This window comes from Xenopus tropicalis, chromosome 2 (genome assembly GCF_000004195.4).
Source record: "Xenopus tropicalis strain Nigerian chromosome 2, UCB_Xtro_10.0, whole genome shotgun sequence".
NCBI lineage: Eukaryota > Metazoa > Chordata > Amphibia > Anura > Pipidae > Xenopus > Xenopus tropicalis.
Window position 1 is genome coordinate 145,374,253 of NC_030678.2, and position 19,411 is coordinate 145,393,663.

General features: G+C 40.5%; 1 protein-coding gene across 6 annotated transcripts in view; it reads left to right on the forward strand.

The window, feature by feature from the left end:
- Window positions 1–18,977, forward strand: part of znf385a (zinc finger protein 385A) — a 150,755-nt gene extending 131,778 nt beyond the window's left edge. For all 6 annotated transcript variants that reach the window (XM_004911924.4, XM_004911928.4, XM_004911926.4 and 3 more), the window contains 4 exons: window positions 11,534–11,815; window positions 12,262–12,440; window positions 13,206–13,301; window positions 15,184–18,977. In XM_004911924.4, the coding sequence (XP_004911981.1) occupies window positions 11,534–11,815; window positions 12,262–12,440; window positions 13,206–13,301; window positions 15,184–15,411 (785 nt within the window). In that variant the 3' untranslated portion in view covers window positions 15,412–18,977. The remainder of the gene's footprint in view (window positions 1–11,533; window positions 11,816–12,261; window positions 12,441–13,205; window positions 13,302–15,183) is intronic.
- Window positions 18,978–19,411: the final 434 nt, after the last annotated feature.

Below are 19,411 nucleotides of genomic sequence, written 5' to 3' on the forward strand. Positions count from 1 at the left end.
ACACTATCTGATCTCCAATTAATGTAGTTTTTTTATTCCAACATACATCGTTTCTGATTAGGATTGCCACCCATCATGTTTTGACCAGGGCAGAACAGGACTTGCTCTGATTGATGTGACAATCGTCCAGTTGGCAATTGCCACATCATAGCTCCATCCCAGTGATGTCAACAACCTGCCCCTTCCCAGTCCCCCTGACATCACTGGTCACCCCCCCTCCCCCTGCGCGAAGATGGAAGCCGGCAGAGGTGGCAACCGTATTTCTGATATCAAGTGGAAACCATGATGGTCTGCTTCTAATTTACAGGGACCTTTACTTGGAGTCCCACTGCTTTTCAGAGAATCTGTGGAATGCCATCCATAGAAATCACAAGACTTCCCAGAATCCATCACTTCAACGTCACGGTACAACGGGAGAAACGGTTTAAATTACTCTGTGAGCCTAAGGTGGGGTAATGGTCTCTGCAAGTCCTAAGCAAACTATTATGGTTAAAAAATATATATAATATATTTAATACAAAAAGGTCAAAGAATAAGCCATGGAACTTGAAATCTTCAAACCATGATTTACAGCATACTCATTTCTAGTGTAAGCATCCTCAGTAAAAAACTTTTTGCTCCTAGAGCAGTAAAAAAATGCCATTTTAATCTTGAGCGTGGGATAAATAGACAACTTTTATCCATGGAGATTTGTGTGAAACAATTTTATTAAAGGCAGCACAAAAATGGGAAGCTTAGCTGTATAATGTCAATTGCTAGTTCCGGATGCTGCCAAATGGCAATCCAGAAGGACTGAGCTGAGGCACCTGGAGCAGATTGTAAGTACCGGAAGAAAGTAGGAGTCTGGCCTAAGAAACATTGATTCCTCTGACTTTGGCTTAGTGTTGCAAGATGGGCTGATCTCTTGGCTCACAATTTTTCCGCAGAAGGGGTTAAAGATGTAATTGCTCCTCCAGCTGCGGCCACTTATGCATAGTTGGCTAGATTTCCCCTAAACCGGCACCCCACCCAGCCCTTTCACCCCCATGGAAAGGGATCGTGTCCTTTTGTGTCCCCTGCCTCATATACTGCTTGTGTACCTGATTGTATCAGGTTGTGTGTGATACAGAGTTCATGTACTCACATCTGGGAAGAGAAACACAATCCGAGTGACGTGAATACAAACGCAGGATTTATTTCACTCTAACCAACCTTCAGCTTGTTTGGGTTCACAGGAATTCTTGCAGTTGTGTGTATTTATACGATATCAGTGTAGGTTTAGCTGGGAGACAGAAATATGTTTTTGCACTGAGCTTTCTCATGTATAGCATTGCCAAAATATCTTAACCAAAATGTGCATCTGGGAAAATCCATGCGTGCAGCAGAGTACATGCTTTCTCCAAACTATTTTTTACAACCTTAACTCCTTCAGCACATTTAACATCCTCCCTTAGCCAGGGGGATTGTAGGTTCTTAGCATATGTGATCCACAATCACCCTGGTACCACCCTTGCAATTATACATCTGTCAGTTGGGATCCCAGGCTCTAAACACATGTGACCCATGATCCCCCTGGCTACCACCCTTGCACTTATACATCTAATCACCCCTTCTCCTTGCCTTTCTGCAAGCTGTTTTGGGCAGGGCCCTCTTCACCTCTTGTATCGGTTTTTGGTTTCTTTGTATGTGATTCTTTATGCCCACTTATTGTACAGCGCTACAGAATATGTTTTATAAATACATGTTAATAATGATAATAATAATCTGGGGGATTCACAGCTTCTTAACATACTTGACCCATGACCACCCTGGTACCACCTTGCACATCTGTCAGCTGGGGTATTTGCAGGTTTTTAGCAGGCCCCTTCTACCTATACCCTCAGATGTGGGTCTGCTCCCCCTATTGTTACTCTACTGCAGACATCAAATTCACTTCCTGCATGGCTCATTATTAGTCCACTTGTATGTCTTTCTGTCCAGGTACAGTCTGTAGCATGCAACTAAATAGCCATACATACAGAGAGCAGATTTAAAATGTTTTCAGATTTAAAGCCCGTGACCGCTGCATCATCATCTCTGATGTAAACGCTGTATATATGTAATCAGCTCTCATCTCTGGTTTTCATTTGATGATAATCAAAGTTAATTATTGCATTTGGACCATGCAGTCTGCAATTCCCCAACGTGATTTCAGACTAATCATCTTAAACTTTTGCCCTTTTGTTGTACTCAGTAGAACTCTACACAGAGAACTCCTAAAATGAAGCCATTTTACTGTGGATTTATAACCCATAGCAACCAATTAACAGTTAGCACTGATTTGTAAAGGAGGGCTCTATGCTATAAACAGTATTAATATGCTTTTAACCAGTACAAAATGTATATCTTAATAGGAGACCTATCAATGGATCTCATCAAATTGCCATATACATATCAGTAAATATTGCTCATCTTTGACCTTAATCCACCATTTTGAGATGGTCTGTATGCTCCCTCAGAGATCACCCAACAGGAAATTACACAGCACCTAGTATAACAGGAAGAATGGTGGGAGTAAAAGATGCAGCTCTTCCATAACCTAGCATGTATGTGCACCCTTGGTTTGTGTGTGCGCACAGTGCCTCATGTGAGCTGGAGGGACAGCCTTTATATATTAAAATGGCAATGTTTCAAGATGGGATTATCCTGTGGCACATATTATCAGAGAACTGCAATGTTCAGGGTTAGGTTCCCTTTAACTGTAGTTAGGCTAGTAAAACCAAGATACTGATGAACGGGCTCATGAAAGTCACATTATCCCAAAATTTCAGTTGGAGTGGAGAAAAAAGTTAATCTATTTTTCATATAAGTGGTGTTTAAAGACAAAGAAATGTAGAAAACTTGGCTTTTGTGACCATGATGAGTCGTACTTCAGTACTCCAATATTACTTTAAACCCTCCCATCCCATACTGTATCATATCTGGGAACTTCTGACTTGGATTGATATGACTACATATTATATGATATGCTGGTTATGGCAATGAGTATCACGAAAAGCCCAGTTACTGAAGGTGTAGCCTTTGTGTACACAAGAGTATATGTCATGAGCATTTGATAAAGGACAGTTCAGCTTTCTGCTGGTAACTTGCAGAACTTGTGTTGGTCAGTATCTGAATTTGATTTGAATTTCTTTTATCTTACAGTGTTCTAATTCACATACTGTTTTGTTACTATTTAGTCCAGAGCTCTTATGAGGTTTGTCAGATTATTTACATACTCATTTCCTAGTCTGTGGCAATTCAAACTGACAGCAAGAAGCCCTTTAATTCTCTGTTTCACCTGCTCGTGTAGGGAGTGATTGGCAGAGAGCAAGTAGGGATGCTGCCTGGCTGCTTTAGGCTGTAAGAAAGAGATCAGAACAGTAAGCCGGCAGGGATGGCAGCCATGTGCAAGCAATGTGGCTTTATCTTGAGTTTCAGCAGCTATTAAATTTTTATAAGGTTGAGGTCAGCACAGACCATACAGCCTAAATAGTTTAATTTCAGGCTGGATCAAAATACAAAGTCACAATTCAGAAAAGCAATGGTGCATTCCAACTATATTCATTATGGCTGGGTCTGTTATTAATAAAATAGGGTTAATACAGAGGAATGCTTCTTATTGTATAAGTTATTATAGACAGTGGAACTGTCCAAAAAGAGCATGTAACGGTACCAGAGTTTTGGATTTCTTAGTCAAATATACCCAAGTTGGATTTGTTGACTAATCTGAGATCTGTTGCTGTGGCTATCATCCCATGTCAAACACTGGTTAAAATGCCAATGTGTACAATCCTAATTTGCTGTGTTGCCATGATCTATCCACCAAATAACCATAATATATGAGGAAGGATCAGTGTATGTTAGAGCATTACAATGCACACGATGAATCCCCCATGTGGGTAATTACTCCTTAATAATGCACTACTGGGTGCATTCCACAAGCCCAAGTAGCACTCCCTTTATCTTACCTGAGAATATGGTAGGGGCCAAAATGCTAATGCTTGAAGATAATAGGTTGAGCACTGTTGTAGGAAGCACAAAGAGATTGTTAGTACCATGGCACTGTTAGATCATTGTATTGTAACACAACTGGTGTTCACATTCATTTCATACATAGTTCAAAGCAGCAGACTTTATGAAGAAAAAACATTTCTTTTAGTACTAATTTCTGAGATGCTGCTGAGCATGGATCCAAAATGACACTGTGGAAAGCTGCTGGGGATAGGCTTGAGGTTCAGCAGTGGCCATAGGCCAGCAATGCACTTCAGAACCTTGGCACTCCATCAACCAGTAGCAAGTGCCATTCTGGGAATGTTGCTTGCAATGTCCGCAATCCACACTTGCTCATCTGGTTGCTGCCAAAGTGAACCCTGCTGCTCATTTGGGGGGGGAGGGGGATTGTATAAACACAACAATTACATTTCCAATTTGGTCCAGGGCTAAAGTCTATAGTGAAGTAACCACAGAATCCTCAACCACAGTGAAATAATTCTCTGCCATTAAGGTAACTTTAGTTATTTGCATTGCATTGTTTTTGCTTATGTGGGACGTGCAAATTGCCCAAACTACAACCTGAGTGCAGTCATCAGAATTAGGTTTAGTGTAGCATATGAACAGCTGTTGCCGGTGGCCTATTTTCAACAGTTGGAAAATTATGTGTTTTAAGCCCCTGATTTATATCTTGCATTATGTAGTCCTCCTCTTTCCTGAACATGACAGTAGAAAACAGGCCAATGGCAGATATAGCTTGTGTGCTTTTAAGACTACAAATGAGGTTGTCTTTCTATTATACAGTATATATTATTATAAATTCTTTTGTTTTCCTACTTGCATCAAAACATGTCAGGCAATGCTGCACTATGGGAAAGGTGAAATTTACAAGAAAGAATAGAATGGCTTCAGTAAGCAAAGGAGAATGTTAAGCAGAGCTTTATAGTAGTAAAGAGGTACCAAGTAACAGAAATGTTATCATTTTTATTATTATTTTCATTACAAGGATATAAAGAGTTAGGTCCTGTGGTAAACTGCTTGGATCACAGTGGGTTAAATGGTTCTGCTGTGTTAGTACAGGTGAAGCAGTCGGAGAAGCACAGTAACTTCTGGTACGTTTATTATAATTTGGCAGGTAAACTGGCCTGCTCCATACTTGCTCTTAGCTTAAACAGGAAGTGGGAAAACAGGAACAGGATAATGAATGATGGACAAATAGCAAAACAGTTGGAATGCCCTTAACCAAAATGTCCACACATGCAGGGGTTACTACAGGTCCAAATAGGATAAATTCGTAATCACCTCAGAATCACATAGATGCCAACAGGACATAAATCTATTTGGTCAATCACCATAACAGTGCACTTCATACAGTCATTTGCTAAACAAACAAAAGGCATCCCTTCAAATCCATTTATTTAAATGTGTATCTGGGCTTGTATTGCAGTTTGACTACCAGTGAGCTTTTTTGGTCTGTGAACTGCCTGTTTGCCCATATGGCTGAACATAATATATCGTCAGGCATACACAGAATTATCCAAGTACAGTGTAAAGAACTATGTGCAAATCAATCAAACTAACCTACTATGTCGCCATAAGCTCTCTGTGTGTAAAATCAGACACAGAAAGCCATTTCTTCCACAAATGTAATTCAGAGAAGATTGATCCTTTCCCATTTTATCTGGCTGCCATCCAGCTAGTGACTTTGTCATTAATGAAACTGCAAACTCTGATATGACAGACATTATCTGTGAGGGTAGAAGGGAATATGTAACAGTTGCAGTTCTGCAGCTGCTTGAGAGACATTTTTAAAAGTATCTTCACATAAAGCACTGCAAATTAAAATATCTTCTGCTACATTGGAGCTCAGTTCATTACGTAGTAATAATTGTGTTGTAGATGAGCCCAATACCCCTAATATAGCTATGGTACTTTCCAGCCCTGCCATGCACTTTGAGCTATTCCTCAGCTAACTGAACCATGACTAGGGTGTTTCATTTTTCCCCTGGCACAATATCCCGTTACACGCTTTGTCTTGAAGACATTTAACAGATGCACCTGAACTGTAATACACTGTGTCATGTTTCACTTCCCACACTGTAGATTAAAGGACGGCAATACTTGTGACCTTGTTTATACAGGTGGAGATTCTACCTTTGAAATATAACTGTAGGGGTCTAAAAACCAATTATTAGTATAGTAAAGTATTTTACAGAGGCCTCTTTTGTACTAGGCTCCAGAGGAAACTGTATTTGCATTTCCACTTTAGTTTTTTTTTTGGTTTTTTTTTAAAGGGTTGTTCACCTTTGTATCAACTTTTAGTATGATGTAGAGAGTAATATTCGGAGACAATTTGTAATTGGTCTTCAATTTTTATTACGCGTTTTTTTTAAATTATTTAACTTTTTGTTCAGCAGCTCTCCAGTTTAGAATTTCAACAACTACGTAGTTAACAGGGTCCAAATTACTCTAGCAACCGAGCAGTGGCATGAATGAAAGTCTGGAATATGCATAGGAGAGGCCAGAATAGAAAGATACAGTCATGAAATGTAACTATAACAATAAAATGGTAGCCTCACAGAGAGAGACCAGTTGAAATGTTGCTAAGAAGTGCTTATTCTATAACAAACTAAAACGTAAACTACCCCTTTAAAATCAGCAATAATCTAGAGGGCTGTCACCTTCGATAAACAGAAGGATGCACCTGCCAATCAAAGTTGAGCTTATCACAGCCTCTGCAATAGAGGCAATCCTACGCCCTGACACACTAAAGAACAGAGATCAAATTCTGCATGGACAGTTTTGCATCTTTTAAGAGATTAAAACATATTAAAATAGCAGTATCTGCCTCCTGTCTGGATATCTTGTGCCTCCAACACCACAGAAGTCTTTTGTTAGCACTAGAGCAGCCATAATGCTTAGAGCAAATATATTTTAAATGGCTTATCTTCTAAAAAAAAAAGTAATTTGTAGTTGCTATTTATTTCTATCCTTCCGCAGGCTGTAACTACTAATCTCCCTGTGTTCTTGCTGCAAAAATATTCGGGTAACTGACCTTTTTCCTTTTAGTACTTGACCTTCCTTTCTTTTCTTTGCCGAAAGATATGACCCATCTAATTTTGTTTGACTTGGATGTACCATCTCTCCATGCTAGGAAACTTCAAAATACAGGGCTTAGATCACAGCTTCTCCTCCTGTGCAGAGATGGAACGCCAGACCCTGCCTTTGTCCCTAGCGCACCCTGGGAGACTATTGATCAAACCCTTTCGCCTGAATACCAAGTCAAAATTCAGACAAAAATAGCACAATATGTACAGAATCCAGCAACAATTCTGCTTTGAAAGCAGTGTTCCTATGCTGCAGACTAGATTCTATTTTTAACAGAGTTTTGTAGCCTGGAAATGTTTTCTTGGAACTGCACAGGCGTGCTGAAATCAGTATTTTATTTTTACTGTACTGTGTAATACATTGGCTCAGTGCTTCTCGCTTTCTCACGTCTTTGCTTTTACTAGATACAGGCAATAACCCCATGGTTCTTTGTTCCAAACCTTTTATTACAAGAAAGCACTCTTCCTATATTAAATTCAGTTTTATCCAATATACTATATTCTGTGAGGTTAAAACTACACCCAAAGATACTTTTGTGAGGCAGCTTAAATGAAAGACCTTGTGTTTGTTCAAAATAAGTTTTCTGTCGAAAATATGGCTTTCTTTTTAAAGAAAGGAAGCATACAGATCTGCTATATGGAAACTCATTTCATTTAAACTGTTCTTAAGGTACCAAACGCTGACCCAGTCATAGCTTGATAAATTGCCGCCAGGGGTACACAGGGTACTCCAGGAGTCTCTGTTACTACAAGGTTCTGGATTCTCCCCGGTGAGGTCTGGGACAGCTTTGCACCTTGAGCATAAGTAGCAAGGCCAAGTGGGCCACGACCCACCATATACATAGCATACCATACATCAACAAGGACAGCATGCCATATCTCTTGCAATTGGGGGTTTTGATTTCTAAATGGCCATAGGTGTCTGGCTGTCTGGATTGCAATTTCTATCCCAGGCAAAATCCTTGTAAACGGAAGCTGAACTATCAGATAATAGGACATCTTTATCACATGGGCAAGGTGCAAGTTAAAAAACAGTTGCAAAGTGCTTGAGGACACAAAGTGCTCCATAGCCCTGTACTTTCCTAGTTGAGCTGATACTTTGATTGTTCCCTTGAGTCTGTAAGCACTGCTGTCTGTGCCTTGCACTGGATGTACTATTAAGGGCGCAGGCGCACAGAAGTTTAGCTGCTGTGTCCCATTACTAGATGCAAGTACTAAGTGTATTGCACACTGATACATGCAGTTTTGAATATGCGCTTGTGTCTGACTTTGATAAATGAGGCCTAATATGTCTTATGTCAGACTAGCAGAGGTATATGTTTTGTCACAGCACTGACTGAGGATGGTTGTCCCAAATATATCCTATACCAGGTGGTTTCTCTTGTCTGTTCAGTATTATTTTGTTCTACTCTAAGTCATGCACAGATTTGCTCTAACACACATATACATTGCTGTGCTTTCTGGAACCAGCTGTTTGTTGGCCAGTCTCATAAAGTTGGCTTTTAGTTATACAAGAGCTTAGTGTCCATCACGTCAAATACACACACCCATTAGCCCAGCCAAAAAATCTGCCAAACAGAATCACTGAGTCACATAGCAACCCAAATAAACATTACTGCTTTATTTACCAGCACCCCCTGGTGCATTTTAGACATCTCCTTGCAAGTCAATTAAGATCCTTTTAATTAAATCCAAATTAGAGAAACCACATAAAAGCATTAATACAGATATCCCGGGCCAATTTCACTTGCTTCTTTGGCACTGTGAATATTACTTTAGGTAGGTGTCAAACTGCTTTCATCTAGGCTGAAACCTCACGAAATAATCCTCTTTTGTAGTATTCTATTGTCAAGTTAAAGATAATCAAAACCCAGTAGAAAGATTATCATCAGAGACATGACTGCCCTTGCTTTACTCACCACTGAAAGCCTTGTAAAACAGTCTAATGCCTCTCAACCCTACAAGTTAATGTGTGGGTTGCACATACAATACATGGTGAAAGATAAATGCTGTTACCTCTGTTTATAAGCAGTGACTCCCTGAGTGAAGCCGCCTAAATGGAACTTACTGAATGAGGCCGTCTGGGTGGAACTTTTTTGAGTGAGGCCGCCTGGGTGGAACTTCCTGAGGGAGGCCGTCTGGGTGGAACTTTTTGAGTGAGGCCACCTGGGTGGAACTTTCTGAGTGAGACGGACTGGGTGGATTAATGTTATTTTTCAAAGTAATGTGACCTTTACCAACAGTGGTATCAGACCACACAACGCATTCTATACCAATAATTTTAACTCTTAATACGCAATGTATGCATATTATGCAAAATTAACCTTTATTACAGAGGTGTACAGATTCCCCTATAGGCAGTGCTGGTTACTTAGTAGTATATTTATCATGCTGTGTAAAAAGTGGAGTAAAACATTACTGGTGATGTTGCTCATAGCAACCAATCAGATGCTTTGCATTGGTTTCCTAACTGTTGAAATCTAATTGCTGATTGGTTGCCCTGGGCTACATCACCAGTAATGCTTCACTCCACTTTTTACACCGCATGATAAATATACCCCTTAGTCTCATACTTAGTTCATAACAAGCACTAACACAACAGAAGTCAAAGTGTCCTGTCATCAAGTGGCCAGGCTCTGACAGGAGTGCTGCAGAGGATGCTAGGAGGAAGATTCATATGAGCAGTACAATGGGTCTTGCCTTTGATTTATATACCTATGTTGTGTTAAATAAGCCAAAGTATGGACATCATTGTCAATTAAGTTTAATCCACAGTTATCCGTAGTAACCTATAATCACCGTATCCCAATGGTTTACAATCTATGAGACTGGCGAGTCTGTAGCAGTGGCTGGGAGATTGAGCCTAAATGCCAGTTAGTAAAAGATTTGCTCTCCTAAATTTACCTGAATCTATTATGTTTGGGTTCAGCTGAACCCTGAAACCTTCCTGAAATGATTTGGCTGAATATGGAATCGAATCCTAGTTTGCATATGCAAATGAGCCCATGGAAGGGTTAAATAAAAGTGCGTGCAAAATTTTACTCCTGTGTTCACATGACGAAAAGTCACGTGATTTTACAAGTTCGGTTTCGCCAAACACTAATCCACATCCTGCTGTAAAAGGCAGAATCTTCCCTGTATCCTGATCCGAATCCTGCATTCAGTGCATCCCTAGACTGAACCTTAGCTCTTGCGGCAGTCTCATCGCATTAATGCTTCATTTTGGCAGGATGAGTATCAATATTATCTGGACACAATAATCTGTGCCTTTGTGCAATTTAATAAATGGAAAGCAGACCTTTTTACTTTACAGCCCTTTGGCCCATTCTTGTTGTTAATAATAAAAGCTGTGTAGAGTCTGACAGATCTCATAAACATAACCCGATTGAAGGGCTTTTTTATGAAGTCATTTTTGGAGTTTAAAACTTTATTTTTTAACATTTATTTTAAGAATGAAATGCAGGTACCAATACAAAAAAATATATATATCCTGTATATATATATATACAGTATATATATGGCAGGATGCCTTTACTGGGAATGGTCTTGATCTTCTCTCAGGTAATTACTATGATATCTCTTTCAGGACAGTATCAAAAAGAAATGTTTTATGCCTGTAGCTGGAAGGATGGGAAAAACTAGGGAGACTGTAGCTGTTAAACAGAGTGATGTGTAAGCAAAGTAAAAGGACTCTCAAATCTTCCCTTGAGCCTTACATTGCGCATTTATAGACTACTTTTTAGTGTCTTTCATTACCGTTGGTGTGTGTGAGAGGCTGGACCATCTACCCACTGTTATCATGATTAATAACATTCCATAATGTAATGCTGAATGGCAAAGGAGAAGGGTGTTTGTGTGTGTATAAGGCATGAGACCTCCATGGAATGCTACATTTTGTATTTGTGGTATTTTGGATATCACAACTTGTATCCAGTCAATTGCAATCCGTATGCTGTTCCTGCACAGAACATTTCAGACTGCCAGAGTACCAGGGGGCCCAAGCCAAGGTGGGCCCCAGCCACAGACAGTTCCCATAAGCCCTTTCTTATTTCCACCATAAACCTATATTAGACCAATTATATTTAGCACTATCTACATCAAATTGTTGTGAGTTTGGGCCCTTGTCAGGTTCTTTTGTGGGCCCTAAGAGGTCCAGTCCAACAAAGTTTGTGTTTTGTGACACCCAGTGTTAGGGTACTGTTCATAACAGGAGCCATTATACCAGGTGCCACCCACACACCTGCATGTTACTGCTGGCAGGTTTGCATGTACTCTCAGATAGGGGATTCCTTCTGCATTCATTTTAAGTGTTGTCTTTTCCTGTTGTTTCCTATGCCCTTACTCTTAATAAATCCACTGCCAAGTGTGAACCCCATAGAACATTTCCTTTCTGTCCATGTTTAAAGCATACTAAATCTTATTTTCTGCTATGTTAGACCAACAGGTTGCAGATGGAGTGGATTTGCCAACTGCTGACAGCCCTGAAGCCATAGCAACAATGCTCATCCATGAGAATATCACCCCAACAGCACCTTCCTTCTCATCATCTGAAGCCAACAGAAGCGATACGAAGTCCCTTTCATCATCGACTTCTGCTAGCAATGAAACAAGCACATCTACATCCGAAAACGATGACGACAGAGCCAAAAAGCTTCTGTACTGTGCCCTCTGCAAGGTGTCTGTGAACTCCCTGTCACAACTGGAAGCCCATAACAAAGGTGAAGATTCACCCTAGCACCAAACATTGAATAAAGGCAGTTTGGCTGCTTTTTGTGTGAAGGCCATTCAATTATTTCCCTGTGCCTCACATGGCAAGTTTTTATATACATATACAGAGTAATAACTAAGTAGATATTCTCTGTTTATCAGTGCAGTGTGTATAATGGCTATGCATACATCTAAAACTACATTCATTTTACAATGTGAAATGACCGACAAAGTAACTGGAAAGGAAATTGCACTTGTGCCAAAGAAAAAAGCAATAGAGAGGGGTTGGGAGGGGTTTATATGTAAGGCATGGAATAAGTATAAATTAATAATTATGGAAAGGCTGAGAGAGTTCTAAGGCTGCACGCCAGTAGCCTATTTTCTCTTGTAAAGTGACATTAGAGTATTGATTATATGTCTTATACAATAGTAACTACTTTATGATTCCTGTTTTAAGGTACAAAGCACAAGACTATTTTGGAGGCTCGAAGTGGCCTGGGTCCAATCAAAGCCTATCCTCGACTGGGAGGCTTGAGCACTGCATCCAATGGCCCTTCGGATTCTTCCAACCAAGAAAGAACATTTCACTGTGAGATCTGTAATGTACGGGTCACGTCTGAAGCCCAACTCAAGCAGGTATATAATCATATTATTAACTTTCTGTTTAGCCTTCTGCAGAAAGAAGACATGGGGAGGCAGTTAATGATGCCTTATGATATAAGATTAAATCAGTGTCAGACTGGGATGTCCGGGGCCCATGGGAACTACCACCCCAAGGGCTCCAGCCTTCCTTGCAGCATGCCCCCAAGTGCATACGCGCACACCACTTCCTGTTACTTTTATTTGTGGATGAGAGGAGCACACAACTTCTAGACAGGGAACAAACCTTCTTTTTCCAAAGTCCTGCTGGCCAAATCCAACCCCGGATAATTAAAGACTGAATGGCTTTGGATAAACTTGATAAACTTTTCCAAAGCACTAGGACCTGACTGAATACAGCATAATTAATGTAGGTGTACAGATGTGAAATAGTTATTTTTTTCCCTTAGACTGGAAGTGACATGTAGGGTGACCCTTACCCTGTAGGAAGGAGCTATTCTTCTACTGGGTCTAATATATTGCCATGTCTAGTTGATCAAATTCAGGCCCAGACTGTCAATCTGTGGATTGTGGCAAATTCCAGAGAGGCTGCTGTAAGATGCCATAGAAAGTCACTATTTAGTGGGCTGGTGGGGGGGTTGTTTGGCCTTTTTGTGCTTGAAATGCCAGGGCCTATTTTGAATCCCAGTGCAGGCTGGATTAGCATATACTTGGCTTTTGATACTCCATCTGAGAGGCAGGAGGAAGTACGTACAATATTTGAACTGAACAATTGATTTTCATTTGATTTTGTGCCTACAGCACATCTCGAGTCGCAGACATCGTGATGGTGTGTCCGGCAAACCCAACCCATTACTGAGCCGACATAAGAAACAACAAAGTCTGCAAGAGCTTACGGTGAGTAAATGTTGCTCTTATATAAGAGAAAATATGGCAACTGTCTATATGGGCATTCTGTCATCCTCCTCTACTGAAAGGCCTATTAATGCTGGGGGACCCTTGAATTACTGCTAACCTAAACATAGTACCAGGATTTTCACAAGGGGCTGCATCAATTGGCAGTTTAGTGCCTAAAATATTAGGCACAACCTAAATCTGATTTGTGAACAAGTGCAAATGCAATTGCGTTTGTTTCAAACAGAGGGAGCAAGTCCCTGCATGGCCACAGTTACACTGGGCAAAATGTTGTATTGTGGGTAAAATACATGGTTATTTTTAATTAAAAATATCATTTTGCATACTGCAATGCATTTGTTAATGAGCCCTGCATTTGTTAATGATAAAACAAGTCATTAGATATACAAAAAAATCGTTTTTTTTCCCTTTATTAAGAGTGCAGTATCCTTTTAAATGAAGAAAGTTCCCAACAAACACCAGGCAAACATAGCACAATTTTTGGTCATTTCAGTGCCTGCACCTCAAGGTGCAGTGCCAATTGTCCGCTGCAAGAGCAACCAGCTGGAGGTCCTCTTGCAATTGCTTTCCAATGACTGACGAGCACTTGCACAAGCACTTTCATGCCATTGTGAGCAGTTGGGGGGCAAGTTGGTGCATACCCCTGAGCTACAGAAAGCCATAAGCTTCTATATCTATACAAGTATTCCAGTCAAACAAAGGAAAATTGTTTGCACCTTGCATACTTTTCCCGTTAATGACTGTTATCAGGTTCCCCTGTTAAGAGATTTTTAGAGGTGGAGGGAATATTTATGTAAGGGAAAATAGAATGAAAGATGCTGTATCCCATGTGGAATTGGTTTTACTGCCATTTGCTGTTATAATCAGCTGTTTCTTCATAATCACTGGAAAGAACACAAAAAATGATTAAAGACCAAACAAGCAAACTGCCACAGTCAGCATGTTACATAAACAGGGCTGCTGTACACAGAAAAAATGTGATAATTACCGGTCTGTTCATTGAGCGTCAGTGGAGTTCACCATAAGTTTGAACCCTACACTGCTTCCTGCCCCTGTCTGTGCTGTATTGCTTGATATGGAAGTTACATATGTTTTTGCATAAGTTACTTAGGGCCCCAATGATCTTGCTGTGGGGCCAATAACTAGTCAGAAGTAGATAATAAAAATAGTAAATATAATTAATGTACTAATAAGTCATATTTTAATTTGGGGTCAGTGTAGTTTATACATAGTTACGTAAGGTTCCTTTAAAGTAATGCAAGTTTTTGCACAAGTTGTGTAAATTGTGTAAGCGTAGGGGCCCTCCTTGCCTGGAGCTAGCTTCTAGTTTTCCTTTACACCTAGCATCAATAGTCGCGGCAAGCTTGCACTTAATAAATGATGTGTAATGTGTGCACAGTTGCAGTAATTTTGGCAAATCAGATGCAGTTGTAGTAGGCACAGCACAATTGTGTCAAGCGTATCTCCTGCTTGCGACCGCAGTGACGCTGGAAATATGAGAAAAAAACACTGCTTTGTGGGGGAAAAAACATTGTACCTTGCTTACTGTACTTGCAGATTTACATATTCCCTATTGTTTTTGCCTTTCTTATTCCACAAATGCATTATAAACATAACGAGAACCTAGTGCTGGAAGAGGTTGCTCTTGGATATTTGCCGATAATACATTTATTTAGGAAATGGGTTAAAAAGAACATTATCTTGCTACCCAGTGTCAGGCAGGAATATCATTAATCCTCATTATATACCAGTTGCAATGATTTAGCAGACTGGGTTCATTCATTAGTGATGTAGGATATCCTTTAGCTGAATTTTGCACTTATGTGCCAGATTTGTTCTATAATACTCCTTTTTTTTTTTTTAGGCCGGCTTGGTATTTCCGAAGGACTTTTCCAAATCCATATCTGCAGGGCTTCTACCCAATCCTTTGGCGGTTGCCATGGCAGCTGCTGCTGTTTCCTCTCCACTAACTTTACGACCAGCCCCAACTCCTCCTCTGCTTCAGGCTCCACCTCTCACTCACCATCTACTCCGACCAGCTCCTGGGCCCATCAGAACTGCACATGGAACTATCCTCTTCTCCCCTTATTAAGGAGGCACCTATACCTTCAAACCACCTATCCACTGGAACCCAAACCTGCACACTGAACTAGGGCAGGACTTGGTTAGTGGCCCCAAGCTTAGCCTCAACCTTTCCCTAGAGTTATATAGTAACTGGAACACCTTTCCAATGCATGGATACTGCTCTTCCCAGGACACATGCAACACTGCGGCAGGAAGGGGACTGGGCATATCAAGCAATAGGCTGGGGAAAATGAGCCTATCATACGTGAGATTCATTGCTTTTTGGATCAATCCTACACTAGATTAATAATATACAGCTACTATTAGATTCGAATAAATGGCTCAGGGTATGGGTATATGTACATAAGCCTTGAACTGAGGTGACTCTGTGTGCCACCGATATATGGAGCCTGGGAGTTGTGCATATAAGTGAGCTGCTTTTGTGCCCTTTTGTTCAGTTGTCCAGTGAATGAAAGAAAAGCCCATAATCGTTGGCAAAGAAAGCAATAGAGAGACTAAGCTAAAAGAATCAACAAATATAGCAATAATGCTAACAATTTGGAATTTCTTCCTCTTTCATCAAAGAGTTAAATTAACTATACACTGCAGTTCCTCCATTCAGCCATGCCCTTAGTTGAAATCTTGTATTAATACAGCCATGCCTCACTTTCACCTAAACTTCAGAGATGGTGATGGTAATGGTGTCCCACCATTAATTTTCTGATTTCAGCTGCCTTGTAAAGGTAAAATTAGGGCTGTGGCTTACCATCGGCAAGAAGAAAAATTACTCTTATTCCTTTATCCTAATAAAACGAATGTGAGTAACTTGCTCCAAAAGCAATATAAAAAAAACCTTAGAGCGGTACTTCAGAGATGGCAATAGTGGGCACATTGTAGTCTTCTATCTTTCCGGACATTATTGCTAGAGATGCGTTTCGCCCCTTTTGGGGTGTTATAAACTATACAAATAAGACACAGGCTGTAGTTACTAATTTCTCATCAGGCAGAAACAAAATAGAGACTTATCGCAGTGAAAAGGACAGAGAAAGCTTGGGAACCCACTATAAAAAGGTCTTTGTTGTTGGTTTGCATCTTATTGAAGATGAGCCTGTTTGGACAAGAAGTACAGTGTAACATCCAAGAAACCTGGCACCTCTTCTTTCTACATTCTAGCAATACAAAAACTGGCATCATGTGCTACCCACAATTGTTGGTTTGCCCTTCCAGCAGGACTGATACTGCCTTAATCTGCGGCAGACATCACTGGCAATTGAGCTCACACTTATGCATAACAAGGGCCCGCAGAGCATATTGTAACCCTGCTCTGCCCAGCATGTCTGTACAGTGCAGCACATGAACCTTGTTGGAAGCTCCTCACTTGCACAGATGGTTTGACTATGGGAGAATAAGGCCTGTGTACTCTGACAATCGGTTTATTTATTTAGTAGACAATTTTTTTTTTCCTTTATAAAGACTATGCAAGCGTTACTGTGATGCATATACATATGTTAGTTTCCATTTACAGACAGGCTTCTATGACACAGCGGCTCTCTTGCCACCCATTGGTTCATTATGTGTATGTTAATGTTTGTTTATGGCAGGGAATGACAACCTCTGGCTCTCCAACTCTTGCATAGAGGATGCTGGCAACAGTTGGAGAGGCGCAGGTAGATGGTCCCTGATTTATGCAATAAGAGTGTTTAGACTCTGAACATAACACTAATGACAGAAAATTCAAATATCACATATTCTGCATTTCCTGGCTGCTATATTAACCTTTTAATGACATTGTTTAAAAAAAAAATAGAACCCTATGGCATTTATGGTTACGATTTTATAAAAGAAAGCAGGTCACCATACTAACGCATCAAGGAAGGATCAAGGACTCTATAGTAGCAGGTGCAATCTCACTAATGTCTAGAAAGCAATAAAACACAATAATACATTGCCTCCACTGGAATTCGGTGGAAGTGTAGAGTTAATTTGTGCTATGAAATGCAGTCCCCAAATCATCCAATGAGCACTTAGCTTTACTTGCTAGGCTAACATAAGCATGGGGCTGCTGGGAGTTTCTTCTCCTTTTTACCTACAGATGGAGCACAACTTATTTAGACTTCTGGTGCACTCTGACACCATGGAAATGAAAGGGCAAGCCTAATGAGAAAACATTATGTGCTCCTTCTATAGGAAAAAAAAAATAGATATAGGTATAATGGGAGCGTTATGAGTGGTTCTGGGAATCTGAAGTGGATAAAAAAACAAGTATATCCATGAGAATATTCAGAATGTAGCAACCTGGCTGCTAGAACAGCACTGTGTGACATTTGGCCCCCTAGATGTTGTTTAGCTACAGCTTCAAGGATCTCCCAAAAGGCTTTGGCTCTCAGTGAGGTGCTGGAAGTTGTAGTTCAAACAACATCTGCCAATGGCCTAGATTGTCCATAATAAAGAAATGGAGAAAAATGGTACAAATGGTTTCTTCGCACATTTTGCTCATGTGTTTTTTTTGTATTCTTATTTTATCCTTTTTGCCTGTATGTGGCTGGTAAAGCCAATAAGATCTGGCCATGTGTTTTTTCACCTTACTGAACACTGTTTGTATCAAGGAGCTCAGGAGGCTGCTGTGTGGGGCAAAGAGCAGATGGCGCTGCTGGCTTGAAAATAGTCTTAATGTTGAGGACCAATGTGAGAATGTTGAACGTGCTCTGCCTAACCAGGGTTAAATTATACCTGCCAGTATGGGCCTTGAAATGTTTTTGCTTCCTCATCGGGTGTTTGGGGTCCAGGGCAAATGCTGGAGCTGAATAGCTGGAAGATTACTTGCCAGTTCATCATGCCCACACACAAGAGCGCTTTTCCCTTAGCCGCAGAGATGGAAAAACCTTGTCTTACTCAGAGACACAAAAACTTTTATAAGCTGAAACTGCAATAAGCTTTAAGTGCCAGTGCTGGCACAATAAGGCACTCAGGAGCTGAACTACTTCAGGTAATAAGTCATGTTTCAAGGAAAAGTTTGCTAGCTGCGAGGAACATGAATGGAACAACCAAGGGCGGGTAAGATTTCTATGGGCAACTTGGCATGAGAGAGGAAAGCTGGGTGCCAATGTGCTAGTCACATTCATTTAGTACAAGTTGTTGGACTTACATCTTACTCTCAATATTCATCTAATGTAAGTTATCATGTGAGTAGAAGTCAAGGTATCTGCTGTAACATCTGACTACAACTGAGAGATGTATAACGGGACCACAGGATGGGATTCTCTATGCAGTCTGCCTCCTACAATCGCCTCCTCCTCAGCTTGCACTACAAGGCACATGGAAACAGCTGGAACTGCATATACAGTCCAACATAAGAATATTGTGACAACATCTGGCACTTGTTAGTAGAGCGTGTGATTTCAGGGTATACTCCCAATCTAACTGTCCCATGCCAGTTCAACCCTTAGTACATCTTGCCTTACTAATAACAAAGGACGTAACATGGATTGTGTTCCATCTGCACCCATTCACCATGGCTACTGTTTGGTACCACACTGCAGGCTCCTGGAGTCCAGACATCTTAATGTCAAACCTAAATAAAACGTCTTCCTTTTGCCTTGTTTCTTTTCCCTTTTTATAATAAAGCTGGCCTGGGTCCCTGCCTGTCAGTGTGAACAGGGCAGCTGAAAAGTGTTGCTGATGTGGTGTTCGTGTTTGGTTGCTAGGGACGACATCCCTGCTTGTTCTTGCAATAAGCCATTTTAGGGAAAGCAGGAACAGTGCAGCTGAAGCCATTGGGGAACATATCCAAATATATTATATTTTTATGGCCTATGAGATCACATTTTAAAAATGCTCTTATTCTTTGTGATCATTTATTTGATGTCATTCCCTACTCTACAGCTGTAAGGGAAGCTTAGCATACACGCTTGTAATTTACTACTTCATAATTAAACAGTACACTCTCTGTAATTAGGGTTTACATTCATTCTACTCTATTAATTTGCTGTAAGAGTTTGAGAGAGCATAAGCTACCCAGGGAGCCCTGA